Genomic DNA, 21,406 nt, shown 5'->3' with positions numbered 1-21,406 from the left:
CTTGACTGACTCTAGGATTAGTAATGGATAGGTGTATTGATACCTCTCCATTAGTAATCCGGGCTTAATGTCACCTTACAATAGAAGGGTGACATTAACCCCTTATGACCCCACTTGCCTCCGCTACAGGGCAAGTGCGAAGAGCTGGGCAAAGCTCCAGAATAGGCGCATCTAATAGATGTGCCTTTTCTGGGCAGCTGGGGGCTGCTGTTTTTAGGCTCGGGGGGGGGCAAGATCAATGGCCCCTTACCAGCCTGAGAATATCAGCTCTCAGCTGTCAGCTTTAGTCAAGTTGGTTGTCAAAAATAGGGGGGACCCCTCTATTCTTGAGAACCAACATTGCTGAAGCTGACAGCTGAGAGATGCAGCCCTCCGGTACCAGAATTATCTGGGCGTGTGACAGGCCTAACTGAAATCACGGTCTCCTTCTAAGACCAGGAACTTGGTTTCAAAGGAGCTCTGTAATGACAATAACGGAGATCTTCAGCTGAACCCCAACTGCCATGACAACCCATGATCATGTCACGGGCGCACCGATGGGTGGAGAGATTGAGGAGCATGCATGTTGGTGCCTGTTAAATGCTGCTGTCAGAGATTTACAGTGGCATTTAACAGGTTAACAATTGCGGGCGCACCGATCCACCCACAATTGTTAGTGGCAGGTCTTGGCTGTAGTACACAGCCAACACCTGCAGGTTATGGGGTCGGCTCACTGTGGGAGCCCGCTCCATACACTTGCTTCTCACATGTGGCAGATGTTGAAAAGTGAAAAGTCTCTATTATTTACTTTCAATAAAAATTAGCCCTGATTATATCAAGAAGACATTAGCGCATGGCTTGTAAAGCTGGGGCAACATGGTGACGTGTGTCGTGCAACAAGAATTTTCAGACAAGTCGCGTGACTAAAAACATCTGTGCAGCTTGTTACTGTTGAACAACTATTAGACAGATCTGATTTTGCTGTAACAATTTACTAAATCGCAGATAAGTCACAGTCGCTTGTGAAGTGTATGGGAAGTGTCGGGTGCGACTTTCAGTAGTAGATCCAATAGATTTGGAAACATTTGCAATTCTTGTCACAGTCATAGAAGGTCATAGGTCACAATGCTTCACCATAAGGAAGCCATGAAATTGATTTTAGTGTAGATTGACACGGTGCTTGAAAAAGGTGTCCGCCCCCGAAACGTCGCAACAGGTGATTGCGCACACCCATGCCCTATCCATAAGGTCTCTATGAAGGCTGCTAGTATCTACAGCTGATGCAAGTCACTCCACAAACTTGCTTTAGATCGTCTCACAGGACTCATTGGTGATTGCAGCTCTGAAGGCTATGCTTTCCAGCAAGTATTTGCCTTCTATCCTTGCAGATATCCGTGAAATTGTTTTTTGTATTTATACTATCTTGTAATGCTTTCTGCAAGTAACTAATAGCAGCTTTTGAAACTTAATAGGACTTGTCCTTCTTATTAATATCTTGCATATGCCTTTTTAGTGTAATGTCATAATCTAGACCTAGCCGAAGACTATATTCATATGCATCAACCAACCAAAATCGGACTTACATAATCAATGGCCGAAAGAAGAGTCCCAGATTCAATTAAAAATACATACCTTATTTTATTAAATTATTAAAAATCCATGTTAACAATAAAATATATAATTTGATGTTGGGAAGTGCCAGAGTTGCATATTGTGGGACATTGGTGTATTATATTCATATGCAGTGTTTTTCTGCAGCCAAAACCTGCTCTATTGGCAGCAAAAAAGCAGTTTTTGCTGAAGATTATCTGTGATTTGTCTACAGTACATGTAAATAAAGTTAGTTTTTTATTCATCAAAAACACAGCAAAACCTGTTGGCTGCATGTTAGCACTTTCTCATTGCTTTCTGTTGATGAAAAAACACAAAGAATTGACATTCTGCAAATTTACAAAACACTGCAATTGTTAAAGTCAAACTGTCACCAGAAAAAACACTGAACTGCACATCTGGTGTTAACCTGCAGGTAATACTGTTTTTACTTATAGCACTTAGCCGAATGCTGTGAGCAGAAAATGAACTTTATTCTCCCTGGCAAGCGTTCCGGTTTCAGTTAGAGGGGCGGCCCTAACGTGGGGTCAGTTACCGCTCGGAGACTACAGAGCAAAGGCCGTAACCATACCCCTGGCACTGACTGACACTCCCTGTGCATTGGGACCAGCAGTCAGTCAGGGCGGGGGACGCAGTTACAGCCACCGCTGTGTAGTCTCCAAGAGGTGACAAACTGGAATGCTGCCATGGAGAAAAGAGTTAATTTTCTCCCAGCAGTGTCCGGCTAAGTGCAGGTGTAGAAGTCGCAGGAACGCGAGATGCAGTGGCGACAGGAGATAAAGCAAGGGTTAACAGATTTAATAACAGGGAATTCTCCATGCAGGGAGGTAAAGGGTTAAACAAGGGATAAAAGGCAAAGGATATGGTGAAGAGGAGAACAACGTTTCCGATATCGGCAGTTCATTAGCACGTGTGTCAGGAAGTCCTTAAACTGCAGCTCCTGCTGCCAACTCAATAGCACCGGCGCAGTGTCTTTTCCGGAAGTATACCGTAGACGATGCTCTGTCTTCTGGCGGCAGTGGTCGGTCTCCGGTACCTTCCACTGCCCTTAGTCCATATACTGCAGGTGGCTAACAAAGGCACGGGTCACAGCCCTTTATGAGCCCTACATGGCTCCTAAACTATCTTCACTGGTGCAGTCAGATCACAATTATCAGGGCAACTATCTGCTGACAACGTCAGGATGCAAGTGTCAGTCTAATACGCGGTCCCTCCTGGGCAGCGCGTGTGCGGTACTCATGGTCACGTAGTGTATGGCACCTGGGTCTCTTTAGAGGTCACTGGACACACACCTCACGTCCCCGCTGTTGGCGGCGAGCAATGCTGATCTGCTTGATGCTGTTGATCCCGGCGACAGCACTACTCTCTGTTGCTGCTTCAACACCCGACTCGGCTCTGCTCTGTGCGCATGGCTCTACACGGCTCTGCTCTGTACAGCTCTCTCTCTCTCTCTGGATAGCTGCTGGGCACACTGCTTCCCTCAGCAAAGCAGTCCCTGCCCTTCTGATCGCCTGCAGCCCAACCTGTTGCAGCGCTGGTACTCTGTGTCAGGATGGGGAGCGGAGCGCACCGCTCACCTGTCCGCGCGCCAAGCTGACCACCTTCGCACCCTTTTGCTTCTTCTTCTTCCGCCCCCCTCCGACAGCAGGAAGACCTTCCTCTCTAGAGCTTCTCCCAGGCACCAGGGGAAGGTCTGGCTGACTCAGGCTTCCCCCCGGGAACAGTGGATGCAGCCTGTCTAGTTCAGGACCCAGCACGCAGGTACCCGCTGCCTCGCCGATCCCCTTACACAGGTGTCGTGCAGGTTCAGAACCCTGTTAACCTGCAAATTAACACCATATCTCCAGGTTAATAGTGTTTTTTCTGGTGACAGGTTCCCTTTAAAAAACAAGTGTGCACGACATTTCTGAAATCTCCTAGCTTTTCCTGGTGCTTTAATACACAGCTTCTTTTCTACAGAACAAAAAATGTGTGTGAATGCAGTCAGTTATTTTAGCCATGCCTGCTAATCTACCATGCACAAGAGTGTTCTTCACATGAACAAGACAGATTTCTATCTCTTTTGACTAAATATTGAGGCTGTATGCACACGATGCGGATATGCAGCGGACCGCAGCTGATTTTTCCGCGCAGAAACGCTGCATATCCGCATTGTGATGTACAGTAGCATTGAAATTAATGGAAAAAAAAATGCTGTGCAGACGCTGCGGATTTTTCCGCGGTTCAAAATCTGCAGCATGTTACTTCTTTTGTGCGGTTTTCCATCTCCCCTGTCACCAAATCCGCAGGGGAGAATCCGCAGTGGAAAACCGCACAAAAACCGCAATAAAACCGCAGGAAAAATGGAAGAAATCCGCAGGAAAAATGCAGGTCATTTGACCTGCGGATTTCTTCAATTCTGCGTGGAAAAATCCGCAGGGCCAAAAAGTCCATCTGCACTCAGCCTGACGGTTCCTATTAAATGACAGAAAGCAAAGACGGGTCACAGAAATAAGGCTGAACAGTGTAACTTCCATGATTATTGTGCTGTCTGACACAGGGGTGATGAATTAGGGAATATATGTGGCCTAATAAACATGTCACCCGCACTCATGTAACTACATACAGCAATGCTGTGCAGTATGCATGGTGTATGGGCGCTGTAACACTGACTAAGGCCGGGGTCACACTTGCGAGAAACTTGCATGAGTTTCGCGTCTCAATACCCGGTACTCGGGACCGGAGCGCTCAGTTGCATAGAAATACATGCAGCCGCCCACTCCGGTCCCGAGTGTCGGTATCAGTGTCAGGTATTGAGACGCGAGACTCGTGCGAGTTTCTCCCAAGCGTGACCCTGGCCTGATAATGATTGTCACATGAGCAAATACAGTGTCTGTCAGACAAAGATAACCGAAGAGGAAAAGACTTCACAGCAGAGCACAATTCTGAAGCACCTAATGCCTGATTGTATGTTTTATTTTTTTATTTTAGTAGGAAAGCTTCTTAAAGGATAAAGTTATTTAAACCTAAATGGCATCCACTAATCAAATAACGTAGAGAACTGCTGGCCAGAATACTATAATAAGGATATGTTCACACGTAGAGTTTTTGCTGCTTTTTTTATGCAAACTTTAGGCTGCATTTTACAGTACCAGCAAAAGCTATGAGATTTCAGAAATCTCATGCACATGCAATGGTTTTTTTTTTTTCCTGACTGCATTGGAAAACTCCTGCATGTCACTCCTTTCAGTGTCTTTTCAGCATTTTTGCAGCGATTTTTCACCCACAGAAAGCAATGAGTAAGTGAGAAAAAAATGCAGTTGTCAGGTTTTGTTGCCTTTTTGGTTTTTTTTTTGTTTTTTTTTTTTTGGGGGGGGGGCACTAAACATTATCAGCACACACGAGACAATAAAAAATGCAACAAAACCTGCTTTTTGTGAGAAGCTTCTTCACTGCCAAGAGAGCAGGTTTTGCCTGCAGAAAAAAACGCAACATGTGAACATAGCCTAACACACTACAGTGATGTTATTCTATCACATAAAATAAAGTGGTGCTACACAATATTTATAGCACATCTTATTCCTGGTTTCATAGACTTCCCCATGAAGGCTGCAGAGAACATATAATTGTAGTGCTATCCTACAGGTTAGGTATACTGGGATATTCTGTCCTTGGGGGGGTAATCTAATTATACAGTATCAGGTATCAGTATCCACCTGTGACAGTACAAATCCAACTTAATTTGTATTTTCTGTCACTTATTGTAGGAAGGATATTTATATTCTATTTGAAGAGCAAACAGAAGCCCTGCACCAAATATAAAAGTATGCAATACAAAGTGTTACTTTATATATAGGGACATGTAGTAATGCCCTGTGTGGGGTACAATGGTGCACATACATTACATGTCTGATCATGTCAGGATAAGGTTACTGTAATTAGTTTACAAGGTTATGTACCAGGTATGTCACATGGCTCACAATAGGATATCACTTCTGAACCTGTCCGAAAATGTCTTCTGATTCAAAGCATGTAAAAAGCCCTAAAGGGAATCTGTTACCCTTTTTTTCGTCTTGCAGCTGCTGGCACAGACATCGGGGGCTTATCTACAGCATTCTGTAATGCTGTAGATAAGTCTCCGATGTAACCTGAAAGAGAAGAAAAACACGTTATATTATACTCACGTAGGTGGGCGGTCCGGTCCGGTGGGCGTTGCAGTCTGGTCCGACGCCTCCCTTTTTCATGTGATGACGTCCTCTTCTCCCGTCCTGTAATGGCTGCGGCGCAAGCGCACTGCTCTGCCCTGTTGAGGGCAGAGCAGAATTCTGCAGTGCGCAGGCGCCCGGACCTCTCCCGACGCCTGCGCACTGCAGGACTCTGCCCTCAACAGGGCAGACAGTGCGCTTGCACCACAGCCATTACAGGACGGGAGAAGAGGACGTCATCGCATGAAGAAGGGAGGCGTCGGACCGGACCGCAACGCCCACCGGACCGGACCGCCCACCTCCGTGAGTATAATATAACGTGTTTTTCTTATCTTTCAGGTTACATCAGAGGCTTATCTACAGCATTACAGAACGCTGTAGATAAGCCCCCGATGTCTATGCCAGCAGCTGCAAGCCGAAAAAAAGGGTGACAGATTCCCTTTAACACTTCCTTAAATACACCTCTATCAGAATGGCAGCAAAATCAAATGTCATAAATTGCAACACCCAATAAATGCATTCTTCAAGTAGACAAAAATGTATGTAATAAAATGCAAAAAATCCAGTCTAACAAGGATATATATGCAAAAAATAACAGACATTGCTTTAGATCCACTGGAGAAACTCCATGCTGAGACAGTGCAAGGATGGACAGGACGCCTGCACACTTGTGCAACGCTTTGGGGGTGACCTCCCCCTTCAATTACATCACTAATAGCATGGCAATAAAATCAAGCGTGTCATAGAAAAACATCATGATCCATAACCCGCAGTATACGAAATGTTCATTTATTTGTATTATATCATCACGCAGCAATGTGTAATGACCGCCATATAGCCATTTATGTAGGACTCTTAAATATTTTTATATTTTTTGGGAATCTGAATTACACTGGGAGAAGAGTATTGGGACACTCTGTCACGGGTGTGTCAGAGGCTGCAGACCGTCTCTCTGCATCTGACTGCAGAAGGTCTCAGCAGTTTGCTTTGCAGACTTCTTCCTGAGCCTTCTGATTTTAGGACCCAGTGGCAACCTCCCCCGGCTCTAGTTGATACACCTGGATCGGGGCCCAGGGGTGTATATTACTTCCAGCTTGCTGCTGGAAAGGGGCAGTTGATATTTCTATTTCCACTTCCCTGTTGCAGCTTGGAGCTATAGCAGTCCTCTTCCTCTCTGGTGTTTGGAGGACGTTCTCCTTGTTTGTATATCCCATCTGTCTTTAGTAGTAGTGGGGACTGACTAGTGAACATCCTGCCTTTCCTGATGCAGGGCTTATTGCCAGGGTCAGGCAGCGATTAGGTATTCTGCTGAGTGATAGGTGCGGAACCTATATAGGGATGATAGGGCAGACAGGGTGACGTTAGATCTGTCTAGGGGTCTCCACTCCCCCCTTCCCTAGTGTTTGGTTCCCTTATCCATTTGTGTTGCACTTAGCCTTTCCTACACGTTGGGTGACACACTCTTCTTAATCAATGAATTCTGCTCTTTCATTCCACCCCATTGCTACAGATATATAAAATCCAGTCACTAGCCATGCACTTTGCTTTTAAAAGCATTTGTGAATTAATAAGTTGTTCTAAATAGCACCCTGAAATGACAATGGTAGTGTAACTGGAGCCACAGGTGTAACAAGTCTGCTTGTAACAATATTCTACAGTCACCTGTGACTGGTATTATTGAAAAGTTGAAGCATTTAGGAACCCCAGCAACTTAGCCACAAAGTGACAACCAAGTTACAGAACATGCCAAGATATTTTGGACAATTGTGTGCTTCCAACTTTGCAGGAATAGATTCTTCTCCAGAATGGCTGTGCCCTAGTGCATAGTGTGGAAGAACCTGACTGAGCATACAAAGTTCTGACCCCAACTCCATCGTACACCCACCCTTGAGAAGAGCTAGAACTAGGATAGGATTGTAAAGCCAGGCCCTCCCATCCATCATCAGAGTCTGACCTCATAAATTCTGTTCTTTGTGAATGGACAAAAATTCCCACACACTCCAAAATGTTGAAATTTTGTAGAAAGCCCTCTCAGAAGACTGGAAATTTCAAGGACCAACTCCATATTAACACCTATGGATTTAGAATGGAATGCCTTAAAAGCTCCTATCAGTGTAAGAAGTGGGTCTCTGGGATGCAGTTACTGATGGCTTAGCCATCCAATCTTGTAAAGGGGTGTGCTGAAGCTGTCATTACTTTGATTGACAGCTCAGTCTTCCAGTCTGGTGTAGGGCCATGCTGAACTGTGTTTTGATTGACAGCTCAGCTGTCCAATTGGAGACTGGGAGGTGCTGGCTGTCTCCAGGTATTCATTGTACCAGGTGATTGTTCTGCTACATAGCTGGGATTTTTGTCCCAGACCTCTGCCAGACGTACGTTCAGCTATGTGTGGTTTGTCGATCTGCGCCTTGCGTTCTGTTTGTTGAATCCCTTTGCTCTGATCTCATATACTCCTGGTATTTTGACCTCGGACCGTTACCTGACTATGCCTTTGTCTCTTCCTTGCGTTTATGACGTACCCTCCTCACTTTTGACCTCGCACTCCTTGACAGCCCAGACTCACGACTTGTCCGTGAGAAGTGACTCAGCGTCACAGTGTCCATGTAGTGTATTTTCTATATAAACTTTAATATCATTTTAATGATATAATCACTTCTCTGTATTCAAATAGGTTCTGGCTCTTGCCTTTATTGCACAAATTGTCCAAGCTTTACGTGTTGTGTTTGCTTTTTCCCTATTTGAATGAAGTATGTGGTAGATTTGAATGCATCCGTAATGTTGGGTTTTTTTAGAATTACAAAAAGGAAACACTTTGCATTACTTTCTTTTAAGGCAAGCTCACTAAAATCAAGCATAGATTGGATGTTCATCTGAGCAGAAGAAAATTAAGGAAGAATTTATCAAGAGAGTAATATTTTAAGCCAGGTTACCTTCTGGCTGTATTATCATTATTTGCACCAAATTTGTGAAAGTGTCACACAGTTTGATAAACTTTAGTTTGTCTTTAGATGTAAGACTTCTAGCTAGGACTGATTTCCCATGCCACCTTCCTGTTACAGGAATTTTGCTACATTTTGAGCAACATTTTTTAAAAAGTCACATGTGATGAATATGGCTAAAGAACAAAAATGTTGCACCTCTTTTGATGCATTAAGAAAAAAGATGGACTTGGCACAAAATGCTTTCAGAATAGTGCTAGGTCTTTTATAAAAGTTTTTTAAAACTAAAATGTATCCAAAATGCTCCAAATTCTAGCCCAAATCATATAACAAGTTCCACTTAGTAATTTTATGCAGCTTTTTGAGATAAAGCCGAGGATGGGTTTAAAAGGACTGGGACCTTTTAAAGGAAGGATTTATACCTGTCCTTTCTTCTGGATCCAGTTGTGGCTGTGACTCTAAAAATCTTCTTCAAAAACTGCAGCAAAAATATTACTGTGCATAAAAGTGTTCTAGAATTTTCCCTAAATTACCATCCACCCATTCCACATGTATCTAAATAGTGTTAACTTATTTAATATCATAATTTAATAAGAATGTGAATATGTTGGTGCTACTACATAGCAACTGTACCTATAGAAGCAAGAAGAACTGTTCTTGCGCTTATCCCCAGATAATGTATTACATAGAAGGCTAGTCATTTGAGTGACCACCATGTAATGCTCAAAGGGAACCTTTTACGTGGGTCCGATCATGGTATTAACCTGCAGATATAGAAATAAACTGACAATGATAGAATTATGAAGGTGCCCAGACACAGTACTGAAAAAAATGAACTTCATTCCTCCTAGGAGCCGTCGGCTTTCAGTTATGCCCAAAACAATTACCGCTCATCACATTGAGAGTGGCTGCTGTGAACACCGGCACTGACTGACAGCAGTGCATCCGTGCAGATCGAGACATGAATCAAAGTACTGGGGTATACTTGCAGTCGCCGCTCTCAATGTTGTTAGCGGTGACTTGAATTGCTGCAGGCATGACTGAAAGCCGGCGGCTCCTGGGATGAATAAAGTTAATTTTCTCCCAGGTGCCACACTTTCAGTACTGTGGCCGGGTACCTTCTTATTGTTATTAACCTGCAGATTATCCCTATATCTGCAGATTTATAGTTTTATCGGACCTGACAGGTTCTACTTAATGCCTCACAAATGATCACTTTTTCTATATTGGTCGCTATACAGCTAACATGATACTAGTTTGCATTAATCTTTTGGACTCTGTTAATAATAATAAATTGAGGACTTTATTTAAAGGTTTCATTCATTTAATGAAAAAAATTCAGATCCTGATTAAATCACTTATGAATTTGGGTGGCATTAGGTTCCCTTCTCTACATTTTTTTTTCTTTTCAAAATATGCAGTAAAAGAGTAAATTGAAAAAATCATTGGTGTGAATACAGCCCATCTGGGTGCTGCTAAACACTGATATTAATGACTTCTGCTTTACTAGTTTTATGCACTACAACTAATCTAAATTGATTATAAAAGTTGATGACAAACTGACATTGGTTTCAATTAGTTCTCTCGATCTGACACCAGCTGTAATGTATGAACCAGAAAAACAGATAACAATTCATGTAAAAAAATCGCATCATGACCAGACTGTTAAAATCTGATGGAAACTAGAACCCATGAGTCTGAATGCCAAAGAAAGCAATAATGTGGGCTCAGTGTAAAACTGCCCATCCACATGAGACAACCAGATCTGCCCCATACTGCCACCTATTTTGTTGGAGAGAGGGGGATCCAGGGAAAAGGATATTATAAATCACGTTAAAATCCATTCTATCTGATGTTGGTTTTCCATAGATCAGCCTTCAGTAATGTGCACCCAAAGACAAGCAGATCCTGCACTGAAAGGATTGTACAAATTCACAACTGCTGCTTTTATTGCATCAATGTCTAAATCCATCACACTCCGTTGTGCGTTGTATTTGCAGATAGCTGTCAATTGGGAAGACTCTTAAATCTGTCTGCTGAAAGCTCAGATCATCAGCTTGAGAATCTGTCACCAAAGATGACATTACACATGTATCCAATGTATTTATGCTTTTACCATGAATCGGGAATCTAGCGTTGTATATGATATTTGCCTCTCAAAGTGTATTAAGGCCTCAAACACCATTTTTCAAGAAAAAAAGAAAAACCCTGTATCCTTTCTCGCACAGCTTACTCTGGCTTTTGTTCTCAATCATTTCTCTATAGGCTCTCCATGGAAATGCAAAACTATCAGAAGAAAAACACATACTAAAAATGTACGAATAAAAGAGAATGTCACAGTAACTGCTTGAAACAAACACATCATATTTAGGCTGTTCTTTAAAGCTACAAAAATGCTTTTGTGTGAATGGAGCCGAAAGGTGGATATTTTATGCTATGGTTTTTAAAGCGTGCCACAATTTATACCTTGTACCAATGAATCACAATATTGCTTGGAACGGACCATGGAAATGGCAAAGTATGCGTATCCATGGCCTAAGTGTGTACATTGTACCACTAGCTCAAGTAAATGACCATGGTTCCTTGTAAGTACACAGATTTGTCACAGTTCTACAAAGAATGCATAGACAGTATTGGCAGCTTACAAAGTAATTATTCCCGGTGACGTTATCCTTAATATGCCAGTGTGACATAATTCTTCTCTTTGTAACTACTCATTGATAGACTCATGGGTGTTTCACATGCCTATTGAGCACAATTTGCTGGTATAATATATATATTGTAAATGTTTTGCATCTTCTGAAAAACATATGTTAATATGTGTTTGTAAGTAGTTTCGGAACTACCAATAAAACCATGGGCCTGATTCATTATTTCATTTGCACCTGTTTTTTTGTTGAGATTTTTGTGTTTTGCACCTATTTATTGTTCACTCCAAATCCATCTTTCCATTGATGACTTTTTAACCTTTATTTTGTATGTGGCTGCCTGTTTTGGTGTTTTTTTTTGTTTTGTTTTGTTTTTTAGTTTGCCAGTATAAACGTGGTTTAGGGTTTCCAGATGTTTTTGGCTTTTCAAACAGTCACAAATGTTCTCCAGTCTCCCCTCATCCACGGAGCCACTTTATGTATGCCAAAAACGTTGGAAAATGTGCCAAGTTTTGCACTAGAAAAGTTCCAACATCGTTAAAGACGGGGGAGAGAAGAGACAAATTTTTTTTAACTTTGGCCAAAATTCTTGAATTTAACACAAAAGGAATGAGTGAATACCACAAGACAAAAAAGGTGCAAGTGACCAATGGGGCCCCATGTTTCTCAAAAAGAAGAGGTCGCTATGAACATCCAAAATCCGTAAACAAAAGGAAAACCAATCTGGTCTCTACAGTGGTGGTTCTGTGAAACAAAGGTAATACAAATTACATTATAAACACTAACAAGCAGAAAAAGAAGGGTAGAGGATGGGATGATCCCATTGGCAGCCATGTGATTCCTTAAGAAAGTCTATATAGTTTAACAAATAAGCTTTAAAGTCAACATGACCTAAGCAGGGAGGATTGAATACTTAGTAGACAAGGTCGGGTGCTCATGATGGAACCTCTCGTGGTTGGATAATGGATACCTTATGTTTATTTATAAGGCTGGAGTTAAAGTCCAATAGCAACCACACAAAAAAAACACTACAAAATGAAAAGCAATGAAAGTATATGCACAATCTGCTTCTGTGCACACAGTCCCCGTAAAGAGAAGTGTTTAATGCAGACAACATGAAGACATTGAAACCATCCCAAGCCAACAGCAAATATGACGGCCTAAGAACAACCATGAATTCTGCCGGACACACAAGACAAGAAACTGGCGGTAGGATTAAAGCTTGGAGTGTCAGCTACACATAACGCCAAAGTAGTTGGTATACTGCCCTCTATGGGGTATGTAGAGTGATAGACAGTAGAACTGTAAACAATGTCCCATACATTATCAATACGATATAAAGGTGAGATATGTCTTCATTTACTTTCTAGCACCGAACAACAAAATACATCACCGCACATAAGCAATGAATTAAATTAGATGCTTTAGAAATTAGTAAAAGCCTAAAAGACAAAATAATCCTGCACCCACTGATGACACTAGATATTACTATTTAGGCATCTGCACAATACTGACTGGCATTTGTATAAGGCTGCGTTCCCACGATGAGTTTTTTTTACGCTGCGTATTTTCGAAAAAATGTAGGTGACCTATTTTACGTAACGGGTGCAGAAAATCTGACATCAAAAACTCACCAAAAGCTCAAAACTAGCACTGAATGCTAAACTTTACAGAACTGAGACGGCGCCACCATGTGGCCAATTTATCATGAAGCTGGTGTAATGTTTAATAGGAGGTGCTGGATTAGAGCTAGTTCTATAGTTCTAGTTCTTGCTGGCCTTACTAGACCATTACATAATTCCCATACAGTAACCTGGAGATCTAAGCATTTGATTACAATATTTCTATGATATTTTTCAGTATAAGATGAAACATGATTATGAATTTATTCCAAGGCACAATAAAAAGTGACCCAGCAGGCAGATTTCATTGGTTGGTATATATCTGTAGCAAGGAATATTCCAGCAATGATTCCAGACATCATTTATACTAATAATATAGAATCAGCAAAAAAACTCTAACTAGAAATATTCTTTGCAGCAAACCTGATGGTTCTTGGCAGAAGAGCTTACACTCTAGGAGGAATAGAGAGGATTGTACCTGGCATGTGACAAGCCAATGCATTGCTTTCCAACTCCTCCTGGCATCCACTGGTGATCCACAAGTGGCCTACACAGCCCCCACTCCGATCAGTAAGTGGGCTCCAGGTACATGGATTCCCTCCACTTATCCCCAGCGCTGTCAGTCAGAGCCGTACAGCCAGCGATCAGAATGGAGTCATCTCCTCGGGTAATCCACATACTCCACAAGCAAACAATAATCCAAGGTGGGAAAGCTCCACTGTGATAAATCCACGCGGAGACAGAAGCAGCTCCTGCGCTGCCAGCCTGTGTCTCACTCCCTCTCTCCCCAATGGGCCCTCCACTTAATTCCGTGATCGTCAGCGCCCACGTCAGCGGAGGAGGTCACAGGCTCGGGTTCCTCTTGTAGCTCGCACTCCCTGTTCCCAGCGATCGTCCGGGGCCGTGCGTCCTACTTCACCGAGCTGCTCACATGCCAGCCACGCCACACTCCGCGGCTGTGGACGATCACCAGTGCGAGGAATCCCTGGAGTCCAGCGGTGCTCCGCCAGCCCCCCAGCAGGTGCCAGCTCCCACTAATCACCTGCTGGTATGGCCGACACCTGCCAGAGACTTCCCCACAGAGAACCCCCACTCGTGTTTATTGCCACTTCACTACGAGGGTCACACGGCTCCATAAATATGTATCATGTAATTAAGCGAGAGGTGATCAGTGTCCTGGGAAACATGCTGGGATTTGTAGTGCTAACAATAGTGCGATGGGAAAGAAACCAAGCCCCGACCCAAAGTGACGGCACTGTAACCACTGATGACATTGTGCACAGAGGGTCCTATCAATACAGACCACCAAGGAGAAATGCTGGTGGAAGTGGGGAGCTGGGGACACCCCACTGTGCAGTGTATACACCGGGCTAGCTGTAACACCTACACTGTACACGATACTGAGCAGCCACAGCTGCAGGAAGGTATTAAAGGTGCGTATGTGTGTGTGTATATATATATCTAATATATAAAGCTCAATGTGCGTATGTGTGTGTGTGTATGTATATATATATATATATATATCTAATATATAAAGCTCAATGTGTGTATGTGTGTGTGTGTATGTATATATATATATATATATCTAATATATAAAGCTCAATGTGTGTATGTGTGTGTGTGTATGTATATATATATATATATATCTAATATATAAAGCTCAATGTGCGTATGTGTGTGTGTGTATGTATATATATATATATCTAATATATAAAGCTCAATGTGTGTATGTATGTGTGTGTGTATGTATGTGTGTATGTCCGGGATTGGCATCCGCACCGTCGCAGCTACTGCCACAAACTTTGGCACAGTCACACGTCTGGACCCCGAGAGCGTCCTAGGCTATGTTGTGAGGCGAAATTTTAACCCCGCTCGTTCCAATTCACCAAACAATTTTGCCCCTATCTACATAATGGGGAAGCAGTGTGTGCGTATCAAGCCCCGCCCCTCAATATGCTGTCATAATGGTTGCCATGGCGACGCTGATTCATCATAGGTTGCAAGCCCCGCCGCTCATTATGATGTCATAATGGTTGACTATGGGATGGAGGATGTGTGATGGGTAGATGGGCACGAGACTATGGGATGGCGAATATGTATGACGGGTATATGGGCACGGTACTATGGGATGGAGGATATGTATGATGGGTATATAGGCATGGGACTATGGGATGGAGGATGTGTGATGGGTATATGGGCATGGGACTATGGGATGGAGGATGTGTGATGGGTATATGGGCACGGGACTATGGGATGGCGAATATGTGTGATGGGTATATGGGCATGGGACTATGGGATGGAGGATGTGTGATGGGTATATGGGCACTGGACTATGGGATGGAGGATATGTATGATGGGTATATGGGCACGGTACTATGGGATGGAGGATATGTGTGATGGGTATATGGGCACGGGACTATGGGATGGAGGATATGTATGATGGGTATATGGGCACGGGACTATGGGATGGAGGATATGTATGATGGGTATATGGGCACTGGACTATGGGATGGAGGATATGTATGATGGGTATATGGGCATGGGACTATGGGATGGAGGATATGTATGATGGGTATATGGGCACTGGACTATGGGATCGTGGATATGTATGATGGGTATATGGGCACGGGCCTATGGGATCGTGGATATGTATGATGGGTATGTGGGCACGGGACTATGGGATGGAGGATAATTATATTTTGCTATAACTAACCACAGTTAGTTACTATGCCCGGGCAGCGCTGGGCTCTTCAGCTAGTACTGTATATATATAATGTATGATATATATGTATGTGTGTGTGTCATTTATTTGTGTCACCTGTGTGTGAACCTGTGTGTATATATTTGTATGCGTGTGTGTCACCTGTGTGTGTGTGCGAATATATATATATAATCTGTGTGTGTCAGCTATATGTGTTTCACATGTGTGTGTATAAATGTGTTTCTGTAGTTATATGTATATATTTATACACCTGTGTGTGCATATATATATATATATATATGTGTGTGTGTATATACAATATGTGTGTGTATATATATATATATATATATATCTGTGTTTCTGTATATATATATATACACACACACATATATATATACACACATATATGACAGACAGGTACACACATACTGTATATACAGATATAGATATATATACATCTCTGGCAAAAACTAAGAGACGACTGCACAGTTTTATAAAAATCAGCTTCTCTACATGTCTGACAGCCATTCCATTCCAGTGTCAGTTGAATTCCAACCAGAGAACACCTCACTCTACTTAATGTGCTTCTGATTAGGTGATCACCAGAACCAAATCTTATTTAACGAAGGAAAGTATAAAAAAAACCCTGCTGTGGTGTTCACAATCCTCTTGCAATGGGGCAAGCTGGATGGCAAAACAAGTGCTAGTAATGTCCCAAACGTAATAGGAATGAAAAAATAACTTTTAACTAGAGTTGAGCGAAACAGGACTGCCACATTCATAAGTCACCGACTTATGGCAAAGTTGGGTTTCGCCGACCGCAACCCGACCACAGCGTGAAGTCGGCCATGCAGTCGGCAAAACGAGCGCCGAAGTCGGATATCCCAGAATGCCTGCATGTGACTTTTTTCAGCCACTGAGCAAGGACGTACACTGTGGGCAACGAGATGACATGTGCAGCGTCGAGACAGAGAGTTTTCGCACACTTTAAAAAATCAGTCCGGCATGTAGGTGTGTTTACTGTCCTCCACTCCCTGCCGACTTTGCTTCCCCTTTGACTTGCATTGGGTTTCGTGTTTCAGTCGGACCTTCGACTTTTCCCGATAGTCGGACGATTTAGTTTGACTCGACTTTTGAGATGGTCGGGTTTCATGAAACCCGACTTGACCCTAAAAAACGCAAAGTCGCTCATGTCTACTTTTAACCATGCCAAAGGAGTTGAAAAGAAAAGTCTCTTGAGTGAGGAAAAGAAGGGCTCAATTCTGGCTTTACTAGCAGAGGGATACAGTGAGCGTCATGTTGCCTCCATCCTTAAAATTTCTAAGACGGCACTCCATTACAAGAAGGCAAGCAGCAGACATCAGGGACAACAAAGCTACAGACCAGCAGAGGGCGAAAATGACTCTCCACTGACCGGGATCATGACCGTCATCTTATTCGAATGTCACTCCGCAACCGCAAGATGACATAAAGTGACCTACAAAAGGAATGGCAAATAGCAGCTGGGGTGAAGAGCATGGCAAGAACAGTTTGTAACAGGCTCCTAGAGGCAGGGCTCAAGTCATGCAACGCTAGGAAAAAACCTTTTCATCAATGAGAAGCAAAGGAGAACCAGGCTGAAGTTTGCCAAAGACCATAATGATTGGACCATAGAGGACTGGAGTAAGGTAATCTTCTATGATGAGTCTAATTTTCAGCTTTGCCCAACACCTGGTCGTCTAATGGTTAGATGGAGACCTGGAGAGACAAACAAGCTACAGAGTCTTGTACCCACTGAGAAATTTGGTGGAGAATTGGTGATGATCTGGGGATGCTTCAGCAAGGCTGGAATTGGGCAGGTTAATCTTTGCAAAGGGCGTATGAATCAAGCCGCATACAAGGTTATCCTGGAAAATCAGTTGTTTCCTTCTGCTCAGACAATGTTCCCCAACTCTGAGGACTGGTTTTTCCAGCAGGACAATGCGCCATGCCACACAGCTAGGTCAAGCAATGTGTGGATGAAGGACCACCACATCAAGTCCCTGTCATGGCCAGCCCAATCTCCAGACCTGAACCCCATTGAAAACCTCTGTAATGTAATCAAGAGGAAGATGGATGGTCACAAGCCATCAAAGAAAGAAGAACTGCTTACATTTTTATACCAGGAGTGGCATAAGGTCACCCAAAAGCAGTGTGAAAGACTGGCGGAAAACATGCCAAGACGCATGGAAGCTGTGATTAAGCTGTGATTAAAAATCATGGTTATTCCACAAAATATTGATTTCTGAACTCTTCCTGAGTTAAAACATTAGTATTGTTGTTTTTAAATGATTTTGAACTTGTTTTGTTAGCATTATTTGAGATCTGCAAGCACTGCATTTTTTTGTTGTTTTGACCATTTCTCATTTTCTGAAAATAAATACAAAATTTAGTGCTTGGAAATTCGAAGACATGTTGTCAGTAGTTTATAGAATAAAAAGCAATTTACATTTTACTCAAAAACATAAAGAGAAAAAAAGAGAAAAATTCAGACAAGCTGAACATTTGGAAGTGGGCTCTTAATTTTTGCAGGAGCTGTATATATATATATATACACACACACATATATACACTTATATGACACACACACACAGACACACACACACACACACACACACACACACACACACGTACACACACTGTATATATACGTAATAATTCTGCTCACCCCTATATATATAACTGCAGATAAATATATATCAAAAAATGTCCAAGATGTATAAATACCACCTCAAAAATTATTCATAAACCATAACTACCATTAGTAAATGGCAGAAAAAATATATATACATGTTGCCGTGAACAGACTGCCCACTACTCCCAGGACAAACACCCCACACTGCCTTTACCATACCCCCATCAGTCAGAGTGCCACATTCCGCTGGGCACATGGGCTCTGGGGGGGCACAGACCCTGATGCCAGATGGGTGGTAAACGTGTCGTTATTGCTCAGGCTGATTGTGTTACATTGTACAACCATTAACTACAGAAACTGTGCCTGTCACGTGCTGTGTCAGCAACTCTGCACATGTGTACTCGGGTGTCAGGAGTGTGCCAGCAGCCGGCATTACAGGGTTAATGAGCACAGTCAGCCTGCACTGCACATCCCAGGGCTGCTGGGGACTCATTACCCGGTGCCCATAGGGACTGAACCTCTGCCACGGCCCTGAGCTGCCATGGTCAACGCACCACACGATCCCCTCAGCTAATAAAATCAGGTTACAGTTTACATCCCTGTGTGACCCTCTCCTCCACTGTAGAACTACAAGTAGCAGGATGGCTCTGGACCGCGCTGCTGGAACGTGTTCATCAATGGTTGTTCTACATCGGAGGCTGAAGAGTTAAACCTTTTTGCTTTGCCTGAAGCCAAGTCCCTGCAGGCAGCATGAGATCCCGGATTACACTGTAACCCCTCCGTGCCCGGACCCCGAGGGCGGTGACTTCCAAACCTCACACTGTGGGGGGGTACAAAGATTAGGAATAACTTGTGTGTATATATTTCTATACCCCCCAACTACGTCACATCCGAGATGCACAGGAGTAGTAGGGAGGAGTCTGTCACATGTAGCAGAGCTGAGATTGTCATCCGCCACATGTAGCATGTGTGAGGGTGTTACTTGTCATATGTAGCAGAGATGAGGGTGTTACTTGTCATATGTAGCAGAGATGAGGGTGTTACTTGTCATATGTAGCAGAGATGAGGGTGGCACTCCTCACATGTGGCTGAGGTGAGGGTGTTACTTGTCACATGTGGCAGAGATGAGATTGCCATCTGTCCCATGCAGCAGAGATGAGGGTGTTACTATTCACATGTAGCAGCGCTGAGATTGTCATCTGTCACATGTAGCATGTGTGAGGGTGTTACTTGTCATATGTAGCAGAGATGAGGGTGTTACTTGTCATATGTAGCAGAGATGAGGGTGTTACTTGTCATATGTAGCAGAGATGAGGGTGGCACTCCTCACATGTGGCTGAGGTGAGGGTGTTACTTGTCACATGTGGCAGAGATGAGATTGCCATCTGTCCCATGCAGCAGAGATGAGGGTGTTACTATTCACATGTAGCAGCGCTGAGATTGTCATCTGTCACATGTAGCATGTGTGAGGGTGTTACTTGTCATATGTAGCAGAGATGAGGGTGGCACTCCTCACATGTGGCTGAGGTGAGGGTGTTACTTGTCATATGTAGCAGAGATGAGGGTGGCACTCCTCACATGTGGCTGAGGTGAGGGTGTTACTTGTCATATGTAGCAGAGATGAGGGTGGCACTCCTCACATGTGGCTGAGGTGAGGGTGTTACTTGTCATATGTAGCAGAGATGAGGGTGGCACTCCTCACATGTGGCTGAGGTGAGGGTGTTACTTGTCATATGTAGCAGAGATGAGGGTGGCACTCCTCACATGTGGCTGAGGTGAGGGTGTTACTTGTCACATGTAGCAGAGATGAGATTGCCATCTGTCCCATGCAGCAGAGATGAGGGTGTTACTATTCACATGTAGCAGCGCTGAGATTGTCATCCGTCACATGTTGAATATATGAGGGTGGCACTCCTCACGTGGCAGAGATGAGGGTGGCACTCCTCACGTGGCAGAGATGAGGGTGGCACTCCTCACGTGGCAGAGATGAGGGTGGCACTCCTCACGTGGCAGAGATGAGGGTGGCACTCCTCACGTGGCAGAGATGAGGGTGGCATTTGGCACAATCTTTGTGGATTTGCTATTTGTTCCTGTGGAGTTAGCACGGGACTGCGTGGAAACCTGGAGGCTCCTAGAACACTGGAATGACAGTTCCAGCTCTGCTACATGATGGGTCACGTGGCTTTCTCTGGCACATGTGTGGGGTGACAGCAGACAGTGGCCATTTCGCCCTCCTTGGCAGTGCCAGTCCTGTCTGACATTACCGGAGCCCTGTGCAGGACACCCGGCCGGGGTCAGACCTCACTGAGCCACAAATGAAAGCGGCACCGACCGCCCTGGTGGAGTGTGAGTGGCAGAGAGTGGGCACTGCCCTCTCCTCCCCAGCTCAGACACGGCACACATGGTGGTAGGAGCTGTGGGCACAATGGTGGGGTGCAGGCCCCTCCACACACACTGTGCACACAACTCCTTCATTGACCTTTGCAGCAGTTGCAACATTTCTTACTAGCCAATTGTGAGCCGCCGCTACCCCACCCGTGACTCCTCACCCCACACTGTGCACGTGTGACGGCCAGCACAATACACACCACCGTGTGCCGTGTGTCTGGTTCCATGTGTGTGTACAGCGGGCATAGACTGAGAGATTCATAGGAGCTGATATGCTAGATAATATATATAAATAGATCTGGTAGATACAGAGTGTTATTAACTCTAGCGGGAAAAGAGAAACAGATCTGATACATGTATAAGCGAGATCATGGAATGATAGATTCATAGATCATATTTCTGACATACAGTTATGAGCTAATTACTGACAGATAGATAGATAGACATGGGATAGATAGATAGATAAAGAGATAGATGGATAGATAGATAGATAGATAGATAGATATGGGATAGATAGATGGATAGATAGATATGGGATAGATAGATAGATAGATAGATAGATAGATAGATATGGGATAGATAGATGGATAGATAGATATGGGATAGATAGATAGATAGATAGATAGATAGATAGATGGATAGATAGATATGGGATAGATAGATAGATAGATAGATAGATAG

At 43.6% G+C, this 21,406-nt stretch overlaps 1 protein-coding gene across 3 annotated transcripts in view; it reads right to left on the bottom strand.

The window, feature by feature from the left end:
* Positions 1-13,981, bottom strand: part of SFMBT2 (Scm like with four mbt domains 2) — a 371,940-nt gene extending 357,959 nt beyond the window's left edge. Inside the window, exon 1 of one of the 3 annotated variants that reach the window (XM_073589037.1) lies at positions 13,462-13,981. In XM_073589037.1, coding sequence (XP_073445138.1) covers positions 13,462-13,508 — 47 coding nt within the window. In that variant the 5' untranslated portion in view covers positions 13,509-13,981. Of the gene's footprint in view, positions 1-13,406 lie in introns of all 3 variants that reach the window. The other 2 variants (XM_073589038.1, XM_073589039.1) reach the window with 2 other exon arrangements.
* Positions 13,982-21,406: the final 7,425 nt, after the last annotated feature.

The sequence above is a fragment of the Dendrobates tinctorius genome, unplaced genomic scaffold (assembly GCF_039654945.1).
Source record: "Dendrobates tinctorius isolate UK_male_01 unplaced genomic scaffold, ASM3965494v1 ptg000105l, whole genome shotgun sequence".
In the NCBI taxonomy this organism is placed as follows: domain Eukaryota; kingdom Metazoa; phylum Chordata; class Amphibia; order Anura; family Dendrobatidae; genus Dendrobates; species Dendrobates tinctorius.
Note: the sequence above shows the minus strand (reverse complement) of the source record. Positions and strands in the feature narration are given on the sequence as shown.